Below are 19,710 nucleotides of genomic sequence, written 5' to 3'. Positions count from 1 at the left end.
CTAACTAGGATCTATCTAGAGACTATCTGAAGACTATCTAGGATCTATCTAGAGACTATCTAAAGACTATCTAGGATCTATCTAGAGACTATCTAAAGACTATCTAGGTTCTATCTAGAGACTAACTGGAGACTAACTAGGATCTATCTAGAGACTATCTGAAGACTAACTAGGATCTATCTAGAGACTATCTGAAGACTAACTAGGATCTATCTAGAGACTATCTGAAGACTATCTAGGTTCTATCTAGAGACTAACTGGAGACTATCTAGGATCTATCTAGAGACTATCTGAAGACTATCTAGGATCTATCTAGAGACTATCTGAAGACTATGTAGAGAATATTTGGAGTCTATCTAGAGACTATTTCTGGATCATAGGAGAGCAGTTCTCTTGTCATTACGTGATGATGGCCAAGGAGGGCTGAGGGGAGTTCAATGGCCTATCTGGCCTTCCCCTTCCATCTCCGGATCCCACCGCAGGTCCTTCTAGGACATGTAGTCTACATGAATAGAGTCCATGCTGTTTTCTCGGTGACACACGTCACGACGTGCTCGGGTATGATGACAACAGCCCAGGTCGTTACTGTCGTGACGGTCATTCATGCAGAGACGCGCTTTTCATTTCTAAACAAACTAGATCGCTTAGATGTCTTACAACAGAACTACATTTCCCATGGTGCCTTTCGACACGTGCGTAGGCTGTGCTCGCTCGGACGAGCTGGTCAGCGATGGCTCTCGTCTCTGCCCTGACCCTGTCACCGTGTCCCTCCATGGATCGTGAGTTACCGGTGAAGTCGTGTCGGTGTTGGTGCTGAAGGGTCGCCGCCGGTGTCTGGGGAACGTCTACCGCCTCCGGGGCCCCGAGGAGCGGGTGGAGCTGTGTTCGTAGCCTCGGCGCAGAGACGCCAGAATGTCGGGGGAGCGCGGAGCTCCTCTGATCCAGCGGATCGCAGCGGCCGCCGGCAGCGCCTTCACCGAGCTGAGCCGCCCGGACTACGGGGACCGGCACCGGGACCTGCTGGCCCTGGTGACCGCGGTCAGGGCTGCCGACCTGAACATCGATGCCCGCGAACACAGCCCGGCGGAGAGCCCCCCCGTCACCTACATGCACATCTGCGAGACGGAGGCGTTCAGCATGGGGGTGTTCCTGATGGGCCCCGGGGCCTCCATGCCGCTGCACGACCACCCGGGCATGAACGGGATGCTGAAGGTGTGTGAGCTGCTCAGACCTCCGGCCTGACGTCAGCAGGGGGGTTTGGGTCCGATCCCCCCCAGATCAGATGATCTGACTGGGATCTGTGTCCCTCCGTTCAAACAGAACCACTTCTGATCAATCAGGTCATTTCCAATCACATTTTCTTGGCCTTGACTGTGAAGCAGGGTCCTGCCCACAGTTTCTTCCTCAATGAGGGAGTGTTTCTGCACCACTGTCACTCATGCTTCCTCTGGAGGTTCTGTTGGGTTTCTCTGTCTGTTAAAGCGCTTTGAAGTGTCTGATGACGTGATTGAGCGCTTTATAAACGAAGGTTGACTGATTTATAGATCAACAGGTGGAGAATGTAGAACACCTTCTATCATCAGTGATCAATGTGTTGTGTCCCGTTCCGTTGGTCCGTACAGCAGCAGGAACTGATCTAGGTTCTGTTTCCACAGGTTCTCTATGGGAAGGTGTGTATCAGCTGCTATGACAAGCTGGAGATGAACCTGGCCCCCCCACCTCAGTTCGAGCCCCCCGTGACACCCCTGCAGACCCCGTTCCTGCGGCGCTCGGTGCTCCGCTCCGTGGCTGAGTTCTCTGGGGACTGTGGGCCCTGCCTCCTCACGCCTGTGCAGGACAACCTGCACCAGATCTCTGCAGTGGAGGGGCCGGCTGCCTTTCTGGACATCCTGGCCCCCCCGTATGATCCAGGCGAGGGGCGGGACTGTCACTACTACAGAGTCCTGCAGGTTGCACCGGGGGACGGGGCGACGGACGGGACGAGCGCTGGGGAGCATCAGGGGGGGGCATCGGCGGTGACGTGGCTGCTGGAGATCCCTCAGCCGGAGGAGTTCTGGTGTGGCGGGGAGCCCTATCCGGGCCCCCCCATTGCCTTCTGAGCGCCGTCAGAGCAGCGGCGCTGCAGGCGCGAGCATCACGGGGGTCAGGGACCTGTTCCCTAAAGACAGCTCATCAGATCGGACTCTGGTCCGTCCTGGAACCCCAGCAGACGGTTGACCTCTGACCTTATTAACACTGAAGTTTAAACCAAATCAAATGTAAACATTTTAAACCTTCAACCAGCTTTCCAACGACTTCAGTTCAATGTATGAAGGGTTCTATAATCATATACCAGCTGCACCGACAGTAGAACTGACCTGGAACTCACACGAGAACATGAATCTGTCCATCCATCATCCATCCATCATCCATCCATCCATCCATCATCCATCCATCCATGCATCCATCATCCATCCATCATCCATCCATCCATCATCCATCCATCCATCATCCATCCATCCATCATCCATCCATCATCCATCCATAATCATAGATAGTCTTGACCAACCTTGTCAGATGTAGTTCTGTTGGATGTTTCCTTCAGTCGTGTTCGGGGGGGGGGGGGTCTCCATCTCCCATTGGTTCTTAGTGAGGCAGGAGACCCAACCGTGGTCGACTCCTCCATGCATCACTCAGCTGGCTCAGGGACACCACATGGGTTATGACATCATTCAGTTGACCAATAGTTTGTCATCGTTCTGTCACCCTGTCTATGAATACACCTTTGAGTTTTTGATGTGTTCTAACAGGTGACATGTCTGTGATTACCCACCCCTGGTGGTCGGGGCGGAGGGATCTGGTCTGTGTTCAGCCTCTTGGCTGCTGTAGAGTAGCGTGAAGCATGGAGTTGATCTGATGAGGGGAGCTGGGATTCAGTTTGATGGAGCTGCTTCAGCCCGACTGATGTTGGGTTCATTCAAGTCAAGCTCTAGTCGTGAATCCTGGCTTGTCATACTGTCCTTTATGGAACAGACCCCGGGGGCCAAAGGGGTTTAGTGCCTTTCTCATTTACACTAAAGCTAAACCTGGAGCTCTGACACCCCATCCCTGTCACCGTTGTGTCTTTCTGAGGCCCTCAGATGACGTGGAGGACCACCAGGGGCTCCGAGGGGCCTGGACAGCCTATGTTTGTCTCCCTGCTGCACTTCTATGCCAAAGCCTGTAACTCTTCCTGCGTTACTGGTGAACCTTCCATGGATGACTGAAGACACACACACATTGCACACGTGTCCTTATGTCTATGCTGTTGTGTTGAGCTGTTTTTACACAGGAGTGCTCGCTTAAAGGCTCCCTGATGATCATGTGTTCATGTGGATATGGACGCAGCTTTACATCCCTGTTATGCATTTTGTTTTTTGCTGGAGTTTCTTTACGTCTTTATGCACAGCGTCACAAAGATTACCACAGCAGATGAACCACAGGAAGTTGTTGGTGTGTCCATCATTCAGGCTGGAAGGAAAGAGTAAAGCAGAAGAACTCCATGTGGACAAGTATTGAATGAGTACTTCCTCCTTCTGTGCTCGTCACAGCGTAGACTGACGGTTCACTGCCCTCTGCTGGACGTGGTGGTGTTTGTAGGGGACAGCCTGTGTACTGATGGACACCTGCTGGATGGACACCTGTTGGGAGTTCACTAGATATTTTCACATGTCAAGAAAATATAAACGAGCCTTAATTTTAAAATTTGTTCATATTCTATGATGCCATTAAAACCTAGAGTAGCTTGGTTAGACTGAACTAAATATTTAAATCCACTCCAGGAAGTGTGCACACTGTGTGAAAGTTGTGTTACCTACATGCTATGGTATTGCTGTCATATATATATATATAAATGATGGAAATGGTCATTTTTGTATTACTACCTGCTGGTAGATATTCAGATGTTAACCAATAAATGGAACTGTAACGTGAATCCAGATGCTGTTGTTGGACTGGTACACACCACACCTACTCTAACTCCATATGAAACTGGTTTTAACAGGAAAATGGCTTCATTTGTAAAACTTGTTCTTTCACAGAATAGTGGAGGATAAAATCCTACTGTTTGAAGAACCTGGAAGGGTCTGATGTTTATTGGGCAGATAGAACGACTCCCCTGAAGCTTTGTTTCCATCATCTGTGACATTTACAGAAGAGGCTGAACATCCCAACATCTGACAGGCTGAGGAGATCTAGGGTTAGCTGTTCAGGTCAGGAGCTCTCAGTCCAGGTTCCTAGGTGTTTTTGTTCTTCCCACTCTATCCAGTCAATCAGTGAAAATCATAAATGAAACTAAGAACATAAAGGACAACACACCACGGGTGTTTGTACGTGTGTCAGCAGCAGTAGACGTGGTTCAGTCGTCTGGGTTCTCCTGGTCGTCCTGTGTGCCGGGCTGTCGACCTGCGGCGTTAGAACCCACCAGCGATGGGCCCGGCCTGCGTCTGGTCTTCAGACCAGCTCTCTATGGTCACACTGGTGAACAGCACTATACCGGCCGCAGTTACTACGATGTGTTTTCATCATCATTCCATCTCTAAAGAAAGTATGAAATCAGCCTGTTTCCTAACTTCTGCTCTCAAATTATTTATTGAAATATAGAAATAATAAATAGTTGACAAATTAAAAGAAATCCTGTTCCAACCATTGTGAGAATACAGTATGTGGTGTTGTGTCCCTACACGGGTGTGTTACATGATTGCAGTTCATTTAAACACTAGATTTATATGTAATGAAGCAGCTCCATCCCATAATGACTCCACATGTGTTTCATAGCGGCTTCAAAGCTAACGATTTTACTACAAACAGAACATTTTTAAGTTAAAGTGACATGATTTGGCCTCTGCAGTGAGATGAGAAGATCCCACTAACGTGTCTGAATGGTGACTCCACCTCTGACCCTCAGGGAGACGCGTCCATCAGGAGCTTCATGGGATTTCACACGTTACAGAATGTCAGGAGGCAAATGAGCAAACATCACTGGTTCATCCACGTTACATTTGAAATCCAACATTTCTGGATTGTGATGGATTCTTAACTCTTACCACAGACACACCATGAAATGATCCTCGTCGTTGTGATGCTGAACGCTACAGGAGAGCTCCAGACGCCATCGGTCTTCACACGCAGATTATGAACAAAAAGACGAGACGGGGAAAAATTAAATAAAATACAGTGGAGCAACAATCAAACAATGACAGAAATTATAAAAAAATTGCAATTATTATTAATTATTTTAGGTTGTTTCCTGTGTGTGTGGCGGGGGGGGGCATACTTGGAGATTTTAGTGATGGGGATGAGATCATACAGTTACCATACAGTATAGTGTAATATAACGTGATTTGATATAAACGCCACACAAAAGATCACTTCTTTGTTGTTTCGTGGTAATAAATGATCCCATCATCGGGACGACTCTGAGCTGGTGTTCCAGGGAGGGTTAGGGTGTCTGAGCTCAGATTGCATCTGCTAACTGAAGGCCGACTTCCATCTAATGCTGGGGGGTCAAACATGTGGAGAATTGTTATGTCAGCTATGAATCCACATTCTTCCTCCATCATGGGTCAAAGTGTGCCGAAGAGACGGCATGGAGAGAGATTTTCAGATTTCCGTCACGTCTTTAGGCGGAGGCGGTGTGATTGTGTGAGCAGCATCTTCTTCACTGGAGAACCGTATTAATGTATGAACACAGATGAAATTCTGAAACCAGTACCAGTAACCAGTACCAGTATCATCACAGTCTGGGCCCAAACTCTAGTCCCCAAGTCAACCAAGCCCAGACACCACCACAGACCCTCGGAGTGGAGAGGATGGAATGACCAGCAGGCCTGACCTCAACTCCACTAAAGTTAGAAAGTTTAAAAGTTAAAAGTCCTTCTAGTATGAACTGAACTGAACACAGAAATAACCTATCGAACAGGAAAGTCCTCACATTTTGTGCGTAGTTCAACATAAAATGGTCCAATATGACATAAAATGAAATAATACAGTGCTATAATGTATATAAGTCAACAATGGATCCTGACATGTTAGCTGATTCTAGGCCCACTTTGAAACTTCTGTTTTTATCCAAACTTTTAGAGAAAGCAGTTGCCAGCTAGCTGTGTGGGTTTTCACAAGACAATAGTTTTCCAGTCGGGATTCGGTGCTTCTCCCAGCAGAGGAGCACCTTCAGCAGCAGACTGCTGTCACACAGCACCTCCACAGAGAGGCTGAGGTCCTCCTTCGTGCCCCGTGGCATCAGGGGGTACAATGACTTTCTCAGGAGGAGCGGGGGGGAGGTGGGGAGGTCAGCACAGGGTTGAATGGATTTAATTTAATTTAATACTGTTTATATTTTTATTTTATATTGTTTTTATTTTAATTTTGTACTGTTTATATTTTTATTTTATACTGTTTATATTTTAATTTTATACTGTTTATATTTTTATTTTATACTGTTTATATTTTAATTTTATACTGTTTATATTTTAATTTTATACTGTTTATATTTTAGTTATAGTTTAGTATATAGGTCCTGTTAGTGCTGCATGTGTCTGTCAGTGTAGTGTTTGTCTTGTGATGTCAGTCTTTCTTTTTCTCCTGGTGTTTATCCACTATTTATTTATTCATTATGTAATGCCTGAGCAGTGGATATATACAATTTCCCCCGAATTATCAAAGTATCTATCTATCTATCTATCTATCTATCTATCTATCTAAATATAAACATACAACAAAAGACAGAACACATCATACTGATCATACTGTCGTCATGACGATGAGTGTTATAATGAACGTTTACACATGGACACCGTTGGACGGACGGGGGACCAGAGACGCACCAGCAGGGGGCCGGCGGTGGACCCCCCTCATTTGTTGGCTCAGCTTTTACTTTTAGTTGTGGGAATACGTTCTTATTTCTGTCTGAGATCTTTACTAGATTCACACCCAGACCCCCGCAGTCCCAGATCCAGTATGTAGATTACCTCATTATTGTTATTATTATTATTATTATTACTACAATAATAATATAATAATAATTATTATTATAATAATTATTATTATATTATTATTATAATAATAATTATTATAATAATAATAATTATTATTATAATTACATTTTTCATTTATTTGTTGTTTCTGCATCCGAAAGAAAAAAAAGTGTGTGTGTGTGTGTTTGTGTGTGTGTGTGTGTGTGTGTGTGTGTGTGTGTGTGTGTGTGTGTGTGTGTGTGTGTGTGTGTGTGTGTGTGTGTGTGTGTGTGTGTTGCTAATGGACAGAAGGTAAAAGCCCCTAAAATGCCACCACACTAAAGGCGGTGGAACAAACCTGATGACGTCATGACAGCGGGTTCTTGTGTAAATGCTCGTGGCAGGGATAGTGATCTGTGATAGTGATCTGTGATAGTGATCAGTGTTAGTTTCTGACCACAGACCGTGACGGACTCACCAGAATGGTCCATGGAGGAGGTTTCACATTTTTATGTCATCATAAATATATTCGTTAAAAGCCATCAGAGAATCATATCTGCCAAATAAAGCATGATGTCTGTATGTCCGGGGGGGGACCTGGTCAAACTGGGTTCTGTGGTTTGGACCTGAAGCCTGAACGCGCTGCTTCACCAGGAACACTGAGGAAGAAGAAGATGCAGAGGAAGGTGCCTGAATAATAAAAAAAAAAAGAACTACGGGTAAAAGTCCTTAAAACACGCTGGTTTAGAATAAATACAATCTCATTTAACTGACATTCTGTGCAAATCAGAAGACATAGATTTAATTACGGAGGTCAGGTCTTCTGGATTTTTGCTGGGGATTTGCGGATTTAAATATTGTGTTTAAAACCTACAGTTTAAGTTTTTAATTGAAACCTTTATTTCAGTGTTTTTAGAAATTATTTTTTTTAGATATTTTAACCTCAATTTTTCCCTCACATTTTCCCGAAATTCGAATGTTTCCGTTTTCAGGAATTCTTGGAAACAGCGGAGCGTTAATAAAATAAACTTTATCAGAAATAACAGGTTTAATTTCACAGACAACTAACGAAGAATCCCTGAACCCGGGGGGCCGCGGCTCCGGTCCTACCGGGGGGAGGAATGAAGCACACGGACAGCGGCGGGTCAGCGCGTCGTTTAATAGTGAAAACAGTTCACAAGCAGAGTGGAGTCGATGAGTTCAACACAATTTATACACAAGAGTGCTTCACACGGTCACCACGATCACCACCGAGTTACACCAGACGAGTGTGTACAAAAATAGTTGTGCAACGGGAAACACAGCAAGGCACTAACAGAGACATGACGTCACCAACAAACGTGTTAGGAAGGAAACCATCAGTGACGTCACACATTATTGCCGTTATTCACAAACAGTTTTTATATTACATCTGCCCCCCCCCCCCCGTCTCCAGGCTAAGTGCGTCGGTGTGGGGCTCCAGGGTGATTGTGAACCCATCTTCACTGGTTAGTGTGAGTCCCGCCGCCCTGGTGACCAGTTAGTGACCAGTCAGTGACCAGTCAGTGACCAGTCAGTGACCAGTCAGTGACCAGTCAGTGACCAGTCAGTGACCAGTCAGTGACCAGTCCGACCAGTCAGTCACCAGTCAGTGACCAGTCCGACCAGTCCGACCACTAGGAACACATCCTGCCGGCTGCTCCCGGCGGCCGCTCCGCCGCCCCGCCGCCAGAGGAGGAGCAGGAGGAGGAGGAGGAGGAGGAGGAGGAGGAGGCGGCGGAGGCCTTCCGCTCCTTCTGCCGCAGGTGGATCTTCGTGTGTCTCTTCCGCTCGTCGCTCCTCGCGAACTTGCGGCCGCAGAAGTCGCAGGCGAACGGCTTCTCCCCGGTGTGCGTCCGGATGTGGGTCGTCAGGTGGTCGCTGCGGCTGAAGTTGCGCATGCAGATCCGGCACTGGAACGGCTTGTGGCCGGTGTGGATCCGGATGTGCCGGGTCAGTTCGTCCGACCGGGAGAAGCGCCGGTCGCAGCCCTCCGCCGGGCAGGGGTAGGGCCGCTCGTGGATGGGCGTCTTGCTGGGTCTGTTGGGGTATTTTCGGGGTCGCAGGATGGGCCTCAGGGGCAGGTTCTGGGGGCTGTAGGCTGACGGCAGCCGCTGCGCCCCTCCTTCCGCGCCACCGTTCGGACCCCCCAGCGTAAAGTTCCTGATAGTGTTCAGCGGGGTCAGGGGTGGGGGCACCCGGAACGTGTCCAGCGGACACGGACCGAACGGCTTCCGGTCCTGGAGGCCCGCCGGGTGCATCTCCCGCTGGCAGGCCGGCTGGAAGAAGCCCGAGTAGTCGGGGATGATGGGGAAGAGCCCCCCCGCCTCCGAGCCGCCCGGCTGCTTGGGAGAGGAGTATGAGGGGGGCGGGTAGGGGGCGATGGGGCAGGTGGAGGTGGACAGGAACGCAGAGGGGTCCTGGTACCCCTCCACGCAGCCAGAAGAGGAGTAAGGAGGCGGGGGGGAGTACAGGTGGTGGGGGTCCAGTTCGGACAGGTTCTGAGCCGCCATGGTGCAGTGATTGGAGAAGTGATTGGGAGAAACGGAGGAAACTGGGGAGGAGGAAGCAGAAGAGGAGTGATGATGAGGAGGAGGAGGAGGAGGAGGAGCCGGCGGCTGAACGTTGAAGATGCCCGACACGATGTTGATCACTCCCTCGGGGGCCCAGTTACCTGGATACTGGGAGTCAATGGAGAACTTCCCCATGTAGGTGAAGGTCTGGTTGCGGTGCGGCGGGGGCTGAGAGAAGCCGCTGGGGTAGGAGGGCAGGTCCAGGGGGCGCTTCTCCGCGCTCATGTCTGCGCCAACCAGAACATCTGCGCGCAAAACACACCGGCTGTGAGGCACCGGGAGAGACGATCCGGTGCGCACCGGAGCCCGGTACGCACCGGACCGGTGGTTCCTGCGTTCACAGCCTCTGTTCCACTAAAACAACCCGTTTTTATTCCAACCTCCAAACACAAAACATCTGATTTATGAAGTCAGAATCAACTTTATGGATCAGTGACGCGTCTCTAGAAGACCTCTTTACCTGCGGCCGCGTTAATCGGGTCGTAATGCGCCCCCAGGTCGCTGTTGGGGAAGATCTCCACGGAGGTCTGCAGGCTGGTGATGTCCTCCATGGAGTACCCGCTCTCCGCGGGGGGCGCGAACCCCCCCAGGTTCACCGGCACCTTCTCCAAAGTTTTGGCCGTCATTGCGCGGAGAACCAACCGGTGTGCTCGTCCTCTCCCTTCGCTCACAACCTGCGTGGATCCGGAGCCTCCGTGGATCACGGCTGCATGTCTCTGCGTCCGCGGTAACGGGAGGAGCCTCAGCGATCCGCGGATAAAGTAAAGTTTCTGTTATTGCGGACGGCGGCCGACCCGCTAGTTTTTATATATGGGGAACCTTTTGAATAAGACCCCCCACGTCATTACCCAAATATGGAATGGGAGGGCAGAGGAGGGCGGAGACGTCAGAGACGCTGCTGGTTCTGATTGGCTGGGAGTCTCCGTGACGATTTGGGGGGGGGAGCACTTGTCAGCGGAGACCCGCGGCTCCGCGCAAAGAACTTCATCCAAATTACGCACCAGAAAACGCACCCGGTGTGTGTTTACACCGGCAGACAGTGACGGCTCACACACAGGGACACCTCCAGTCACCCCCCCCACTCACTACACACCATGTTCTCTGTCCCGGTGCCTCCACTTCACCGGAGGAATCCGGGTGTAATTCCGTAACCCATAAAAGGTTGTATCCGGTAACTGGTAACACCCCCAGACTCAGATTGAGGCCCCGGAATTATGGTGATCGGAAAGTGACGAGATTAACCTGAGAGAGAGAGAGAGAGAGAGAGAGAGAGGGGGGGGGGGAGGGGGGAGAGGGGGGGGGGACAGAGTCTCTCCACCACAACCACAAACAAATGAGCTGAACTGAGAAACGGAATTTACTCATTGGTGTTCGATGGCTCTGCTGTCGGAAACTCTTGTGATTTGACTAGAGGCTCTAGGAAAGAAAAAATGACAGAGGAGGTAAATTTAGTCACTGAGCTCTATTTAGAGCCAGTGAAAGGAAAACAAGATTTATACATTTAGAAACTGTTGGTGGGATGGGGAGAAAAAACAAACAAGCGAGAACTGATTCAAATATGAGAGGAAAATGAAGACACACACACACACACACACACACTCACACACACACACACACACACACACTCACACACACACACACACACACACACACACACACACACACACACACACACACACACACAGACATTCATATATTATCTTAGATTTAGTCACATCCCCAGTTTGTTCTAATTTTGGGGAATCTGTGAATCCTATGAGAACTGTGCGCCCTCCTGTGGCCCTCTGGGGAATTGTTCCCCTGCTGCTCTTTTTCAGTCGTACACACACACACACACACACACACACACACACACACACACACACACACACACACACACACACACACACACACACACACACACACACACACACAAACACACACACACACACACACACACACACACACACACACACACACACACACACACACACACACACACACACCCATGTAAAGTCCCTCTGTAGGAGGTGAATGCTGAGACAAAACAGAAATATCAGTTGCCGTGTTTGAAATGTGTGTTTCCATTTTGTGTGTTTGTGTGCATCACATGACCGACGATCAGCACTCTCACATCCGGTGGGGGTAAATATTGGACTAGTGGAGAGTCTTTGCCCCAAGTGGGGCGGTTTAAGCCTCTCGGGGTCTCGTTCACGAGTGAGGGGAGGATGGAACGTGAGATGGACAGACAGTAAATAGTTCTCCTGTCAAAGATTTATATCTGGAAAGGAGATGAAGAATCTATCCACCATTTTTTAAATTGATCTTTGATCTTGATGTCGAACGTCCTCTTCTTTGGACCACAAAGCTTCTTTTAACATTTCCTGACAGGTGAACCAAATCTTTCTACATAGATGGATCATTGTTTTAGGATGTTGTCTGATCATGACAGAATAAAAGAAAACAGCTCATTTAGTCACACCGACTCTGGATCACTGGAACAAAGTACGGCTCATGTTTATATTAACTATATTAACAGCATAATTCTTTCATTTTAAGACTTCATATTTCATTATGATTGATGATATTTTATTTAATGGTTTGAGGTTCATTCCAGTCAAACCCGACGGAGCAGCTCTGATGTTTGTCATACCTGCTGGCCTTCCTACTCGACACACACCGGTTCACCTTCACCCGTTAAACGCCGTGACTTTAATATGGAAGAATGTACAGTTACTTCCTCTGGTGAATGATCACAAACATGAAGGAAATACCCACACTGGGTACAGTTTGCTTTGTGGCCCACATACTCTCTGTGTGGGTGCACAGCAAGTGGGGTGTGTGAACACAAATATGTGTGTGTGGTTGACACAGACATGAATGTGCAACTGTCAAAGCGAGAAAGCCAGAGTTGTTTAGGTGTGACCTAATAAAGAGCCGGTGCTGTTGTGTTCATCGAGTCTGTTCCATCAGAAACTCCACCTCACCACAAAGTCCATGCAAAGTGTTCCTGAGCTCTTATCAGAGCAGAGAATGTAGCATCAGCTCCGGGGCTTCCCCCCCCAGCGCTGACAGCTTCTATGAATACAGATGAACGCTGAACATGTTTGGATTGTTTTCATATTACCTTCAAGTATATTTGGTGTCAGAAAAGGATTTTGACTGCATGACTCTCTGGTTTCTTTACATTTTAAAAGCATCCCAGCATTCAGGGTGAACAGTCATCTCATCCTTAATGGTATCCTGTCAGTAAGGGATCAATAGCACATCAATCAACGCAAACGAATCAACGCCCCTCATGAGCAGCTTATAAAGGAGACGGCGCCTTGCTCAAGGGCAACCTCTTGGAGGCAAGTTGAAGCCAGGGAATTTAGAGAGGACCAATGGGACACGGGGAGAACATAGAAGCTCCACACAGACGGGAATGGAACCAGTGCCTTCTTGCTGGGAGGCGACAGCGCCACCCTCTGCTCCACCGTACCACAAAGTAATGCATTCATATTATTATTACTACTCAACTGGCTTCTCCCAAAAGTAAAACAACCCCCCCCATAGAATATACACCTTGGATCTGGGTCTATATTGGTATAGATCGATTAATTTTATTTCAACAGAACACCAATCCATCACTTTTAAATTTCTGTTACTGGACTACACACCATCAGACAAACCCGCCTTGACTAGACGTCCCCCTGATGGCGCTGTGCAAATACAAAGATGTAATTTAATCAGCATTAACTCAATATTGAGTCTCAACATTACTGAGGAATCACATTACACAAAGCTAACGCAAAGCTAACGCAAAGCTCTCAGTCCCACTAAACTACTGAAAGAAGTCTTTTCCTTAATTCATATCCATCCATCCATCCATCCATCCATCCATCTTCCTCCTCTTATCCGGGGTCGGGTCGCGGGGGCAGCAGCTTAAGCAGGAAGCCCAGACTTCCCTCCCCCTAGCCACTTCGTCCAGCTCCTCCGGGAGAATCCCAAGGCGTTCCCAGGCCAGCCGGGAGACATAGTCTCTCCAGCGTGTCCTGGGTCGTCCCCGGGGCCTCCTCCCGGTAGGACGTGCCCGGAACACCTCACCAGGGAGGCGTCCAGGAGGCATCCTGACCAGATGCCCGAGCCACCTCATCTGGCTCCTCTCGATGCGGAGGAGCAGCGGCTCGACTCTGAGTCCCTCCCGGATGACCGAACTCCTCACCCTATCTCTAAGGGGGAGCCTGGGCACCCTGCGGAGGAAACTCATTTCGCCCGCTTGTATCCGGGATCTCGTTCTTTGGGTCACGACCCACAGCTCGTGACCATAGGTGAGGGCAGGAACGTAGATCGACCGGTAAATTGAGAGCTTTGCCTTTCGGCTCAGCTCCTTCTTCACCACGACGGACCGATACAGAGTCCGCATCACTGCAGACGCTGCACCGATCCGCCTGTCGATCTCCCGTTCCATCGTACCCTCACTCGTGAACGAGACCCCGAGATACTTGAACTCCTCCACTTGGGGCAGGATCTCATCCCCAACCTGGAGAGGGCACTCCACCCTTTTCCCACTGAGGACCATGGTCTCAGATTTGGAGGTGCTGATTCTCATCCCAACCGCTTCACACTCGGCTGCGAACCGTTCCAGTGAGAGTTGGAGATCACGGCTTGATGAAGCCAACAGCACCACGTCGTCTGCAAAAAGCAGAGACGCGATACTGAGGCCACCAAACCGAACACCCTCAACGCCTTGGCTGCGCCTAGAAATTCTGTCCATAAAAGTTATGAACAGAATCGGTGACAAAGGGCAGCCTTGGGGGAGTCCAACCCTCACTGGACACGAATCCGACTTACTGCCGGCAACGCGGACCAAAGTCTGACATTGATCGTACAGGGACCGAACAGCCCTTATCAAGGGGTTCGGTACCCCATACTCCCCCTTTCTGACAGGGGATTCCGCCAGGCGTTCCCAGCAGACCCTCACAATACGTTTGGGTCTGCCAGGTCGGACCGGCATCTTCCCCCACCACCGGAGCCAAAACACCACCAGGTGGTGATCGGTTGACAGCTCCGCCCCTCTCTTCACCCGAGTGTCCAAGACATGCGGCTGCAAGTCCGATGACACGACCACAAAGTCGATCATCGAACTGCGGCCTAGGGTGTCCTGGTGCCGAGTGCACATATGGACACCCTTATGTCTGAACATGGTGTTCGTTATGGACAGTACGTGATGAGCACAGAAGTCCAATAACTGAACACCACTCGGGTTCTGATCGGGGGGCCGTTCCTCCCAATCACGGCCTTCCAGGTCTCGCTGTCATTGCCCACGCGAGCATTGAAGTCCCCCAGCAGAACGATGGAGTCCCCAGTGGGAGCGCTCTCCAGCACCCCCTCCAAGGACTCCAAAAAGGGTGGGTACTCTGAACTGCTGTTTGGTGCATACGCACAAACAGTCAGGACCCGGCCCCCCACCCGAAGGCGGAGGGAGGCTACCCTCTCGTCCACCGGGGTGAACCCCAATGTACAGGCGCCAAGCTGGGGGACTATAAGTATACCCACACCTGCTCGGCGTCTCTCACCATGGGCAACTCCAGAGTGGAAGAGAGTCCAACCCCTCTGGAGAGGACTGGTACCAGAGCCCAAGCTGTGTGTGGAGGTGAGCCCGACTATATCTAGTCGGAACTTCTCCACCTCCACCAGCTCAGGCTCCTTCCCTCCAGAGAGGTGACATTCCACGTCCCAAGAGCCAGCTTCTGTAGCCGGGGATCGGATCGCCAAGGTCCCCGCCTTCAGCCACCACCCAGCTCACAATGCACCCGACCCCTATGGCCCCGCCCACAGGTGGTGAGCCCATTCATATCCCATTGCTAAATATAATAAATCTTTTCTTACTGATTAAACCTCTTCTCCAAAAGTCAACAATGGATCCTGACATGTTAGCTGATTCTAGGCCCACTTTGAAACTTCCATTTTTATCCAAAATGTTAGAGAAAGCAGTTGCCAGCTAGCTGTGTGGGTTTTTACAAGACAATAGTTTTTCCAGTCTGGATTCGGAGCTCATGGAAACACAGAGGCAACATTAGTGGAAGTCACAAATGACCTTTTCATAGCATCTGATAACAGATGCTATTTATCTCTGTGCTAATCTTATTACATTTCAGTGCAGCCTTTGACAGAACTGGAACATTGAGTGGACTTCAGAGAATCTGCACTAAGCTCATATTTATCTGACAGATCTCCATTTGTACGTGTTAATGATAAATCTTCTACATACACAAAATATACTGTAGACACGGGGTTTCACAGGCCTCGGTTCTTGGACCTATTTTTTCATGCTGTACATGCTTCCCTTAATTAGGAAATGAAATGATTAGGAAACACTGTGTGAATTTCCACTGCTATGCAGATGACATTCAGCTGTACCTGTTAGTTACTTCCAGGGTGTAATTACTGCAATTCATTGACGTCAGGTTGCCCAAAAAACTGTTAAACATCTTCATCTGATCCAGAACGCAGCAGCTCAACAACCTCCAGATTAAAAAGATTACAATCCCCCTGCGGAAACATCTCTGCATGGACTCCCTGTTACAACACAAATAGACTTTAAAATCCTTCTTCTTACCTTTAAAGCTCTCAGGAGCCTGACCCCTCCATGTTTGAAGAGCACATTGTGCCACATTGTCCCACTAGAACGCCGCAGTCCCAAAGTGCTGCTCTGCTGTTGGTTCCAAACATTTCCAAAAGCAGAAAAACTTTTGAGTTATCAAGTACTTTTTTGTGGAACCAGCTCTGTTCTAGCAATGTTAGGAAGTATCCTAACATAAAATGACAGGCCTTTAGCCTGTCAGCCATGTTCGGATCATAGAACATTAGTGAATCTACCGTCTCTAACATGAAAAGGTTCAGATCCATCATGACAGAAAACCACCTATACCTGCAACCAGCAGCTTCACATCCGATCCTCAAACAAATAACCCTGAAGCAGGTCATCATTCTGGTCTCTGAACTGTGTAATGTGTTTGATTCTTTATGTAACTCATCTTGAGTGGAGATTGCTAGCTCTTGTCATTTTGTAAAAAAGCTGATTTTAAGCTTAAAAAGCAAACTGGCTCTGAATATATTTTCAGTTCTGCTGTATAGCCTGGAGTCAGACCTGCTAAAATCAATCTGTACATTTTAGAATCTATTCTAACATGAACCTTGAAGCCAGAATAACCCTGGAGGCACTGTCATCTCTGTAAGCTATAGGTATATGAGTAAAACTGACCCACTCCATGACCATATCTGATGACCACTGTTCAAACTCAGTGCTGCATTGGAGTTCTAAACACCTTAAACACATAACATTGATTTATTAGAGGTGGATGTTGATGTGGAGTGAACTGGCTGCCCCTGCTTCCAGTGCCTATGCTAAGTTAACTAACCATGACCTGACATTCTTCTTCTTTTCCTTTCAGCTTTTCCCTTCAGGGGTCTCCACAGCCAATCAGTGTCCTCCATCTAACCCTGTCTTCTCATCCTCTTCTCTCACACCAACTACCTTCATGTCCTCTTTCACTACATCCATAAACCTCCTCTTTGGTCTTCCTCTAGGCCTCCTGCCTGGCAGTTCAGAACTCAGCATCCTTCTACCAATATATTCACTACCTCTCCTCTGGACATGTCCAAACCATCTCAGTCTGGCCTCTCTGACTGACTTCAATAGTGAAAATTCCATCCATGTTCTCATCTTTTACTCCAAGAACAAGTGAAAAGGTCAAATTGAATTTTCCAAAATTCTTAAGTATTTATTTAAGTGTCAACCATCAGTGAATCTCCAGCTTACAGGTATTGTGTCTTCATCAGCAAAGCTGTGTTTTCATGACAGATTTAAACGGTTTCTGAGATTGGTATTCAGTGATGAATGTCAGCAGATAGAAGCTTGTGGACTGCAGGGCCACAGTTCACCTACAGGACAGGATTACCCTGAAGGCCTTCAGCTAATGTTTTGCTCCAAAGCTGCACTCACAGCGATCAGCTCACCAGCCGTTTCTGACATCCCACCAGTAGCCAGAACACACACCGAGACTATTCTGTTTGGGGTGGGAGATCATTACCCCCAATTCAGAGAGTGAGCACTCTTAAATCCTTAATTCTTTAAAGCTGATTTCCTGCCACTGTGACTGTTGGCTTTGTTACATCACAGACCAACAGCTTTCATCGCTCCCAGTGTGAAACATTAAAGTCCCTGGAAACACTCTGATACTCGTCCAAGACGCAGAAGAAAAGAGAGCAGAGAAACGGATAAAAGAGAGCTTCCAGAGGGAGGAACCTCGGCCATACAGAGCCTCTGTTCTCCACATGACCTGACGAGTAGCTCTAACTCCATGCTAGGACCACAACGGGGACCGTCTGAGTCCAGGGCCTCATTCAGGGGCCTCAACGTGGAAAAGATTTGAATCACGGAACTCACATCTAACGGTAAAGTTCAATGTGTGTCTGAGTTTCACCTTCTGTCTGTTTGGTCAGAAAGAACACAGCTAGAAGTTCAGCACAACACACACACACACACACACACACACACACACACACACACACACACACACACACACACACACACACACACACACACACACACACACACACACACACACACACACACACTGGTGTCTACACAGCTGATAGGACGGCTCTGAGAAGAGTCAGGAGGTCAGCCCAGAAGGTCGTAGGTGTACAGACATCTACAGCACCAGATGTCTGTGTGGGGCCACAGGCATCACCAGGGACCGGTCACCCCCCCACAGCCTGTTCTCACTGCTGCCCTCTGGGAAGAGGTACCGGTCCATCAGGACAGAGGTACAGGGTCATCAGGACAGGGGTACAGGTCCATCAGGACAGGGGTACAGGTCCATCAGGACGGAGGTACAGGTCCATCAGGACAGAGGTACAGGTCCATCAGGACATAGGTACAGGTCCATCAGGACAGAGGTACAGGTCCATCAGGACGGAGGTACAGGTCCATCAGGACGGAGGTACAGGTCCATCAGGATGGAGGTACAGGTCCATCAGGACAGGGGTACAGGTCCATCAGGACAGAGGTACAGGTCCATCAGGACACGGGTACAGGTCCATCAGGACAGAGGTACAGGTCCATCAGGACAGAGGTACAGGTCCATCAGGACAGGGGTACAGGTCCATCAGGACAGGGGTACAGGCCCATCAGGACAGGGGTACAGGTCAATCAGGACAGGGGTACAGGTCCACCAGGACAGGGGTACAGGCCCATCAGGACAGGGGTACAGGTCAATCAGGACAGAGGTACGGGTCCATCAGGACAGGGGTATGGGTACGTCAGGACAGAGGTACAGGTCCATCAGGACAGAGGTACAGCTCCATCAGGACAGGGGTACAGGTCCATCAGGACAGAGGTACAGGTCCATCAGGACAGAGGTACAGGTCCATCAGGACGGAGGTACAGGTCCATCAGGACAGAGGTACAGGTCCATCAGGACGGAGGTACAGGTCCATCAGGACAGAGGTACAGGTCCATCAGGACAGGGGTACAGGTCCATCAGGACGGAGGTACAGGTCCATGAAGAACCTCTAGACTACCAACACGTTTCATTCCAGTGTAATCAGAGAACTGAACACAGAACACAAAACTAAGTGACGACACACTGATGGAAGTCCTTCCCTGTTATTGATTGCTGTTATTGATCGGTTCATTCCTCCACCCAGAGGCTCCTGGTAAACATATTTACATTACTGCTGGTTCCTCCACCACAGGCCTGTTCTACATGGAGTTGTCTTAGAAATTGTTGTACACTTGTGTACGATGACATTAAAGGCATTCTATTCTATTGTAAACACACACACACACACACACACACACACACACACACACACACACACACACACACACACACACATACACACAGAATGGACATGCTCCTCCCTAATGTATAATCATTGGGTGAATAAATGACAGGAATGGCTGACAGAGACATTAAACACACACAGTTTCACAGGTACCACACTTACACAGTCACACACACACACACACACACACACACACACACACACACACACACACACACACACACACACACACACACACACACACACACACACGCCTTGAATATACATGCACATACATGCATAGACAAGTTCTGATTGATGGTACATTAAGACATCTACACACTTGTGTGCAA

General features: G+C 48.8%; 2 protein-coding genes across 3 annotated transcripts; one reads left to right on the top strand and one right to left on the bottom strand.

Annotated features, from left to right (window-relative positions):
* Window positions 1-709: 709 nt before the first annotated feature.
* LOC137588303 (2-aminoethanethiol dioxygenase-like) lies at window positions 710-4,534 on the top strand. The gene is made up of 2 exons (XM_068305295.1): window positions 710-1,212; window positions 1,656-4,534. Exons 1-2 carry the CDS (start codon window positions 913-915, stop codon window positions 2,097-2,099), a joined length of 744 nt encoding a protein of 247 aa, XP_068161396.1. The 5' UTR covers window positions 710-912; the 3' UTR covers window positions 2,100-4,534.
* A 3,260-nt stretch (window positions 4,535-7,794) lies between these two features.
* On the bottom strand, window positions 7,795-10,353 carry egr2b (early growth response 2b). 2 transcript variants are annotated; one of them, XM_068305447.1, is made up of 3 exons: window positions 10,023-10,353; window positions 9,664-9,807; window positions 7,795-9,543 (listed from the first exon to the last, which is right to left on the bottom strand). In XM_068305447.1, exons 1-3 carry the CDS (start codon window positions 10,186-10,188, stop codon window positions 8,627-8,629), a joined length of 1,227 nt encoding a protein of 408 aa, XP_068161548.1. In that variant the 5' UTR covers window positions 10,189-10,353; the 3' UTR covers window positions 7,795-8,626. The 2 variants fall into 2 exon arrangements, with proteins under 2 accessions (XP_068161548.1, XP_068161547.1); XM_068305446.1 differs by having other exon boundaries at window positions 7,797-9,807.
* Window positions 10,354-19,710: the final 9,357 nt, after the last annotated feature.

The sequence above is a fragment of the Antennarius striatus genome, chromosome 21 (assembly GCF_040054535.1).
Source record: "Antennarius striatus isolate MH-2024 chromosome 21, ASM4005453v1, whole genome shotgun sequence".
Lineage (NCBI taxonomy): Eukaryota > Metazoa > Chordata > Actinopteri > Lophiiformes > Antennariidae > Antennarius > Antennarius striatus.
This window is presented reverse-complemented; position numbering and strand designations above follow the sequence as displayed.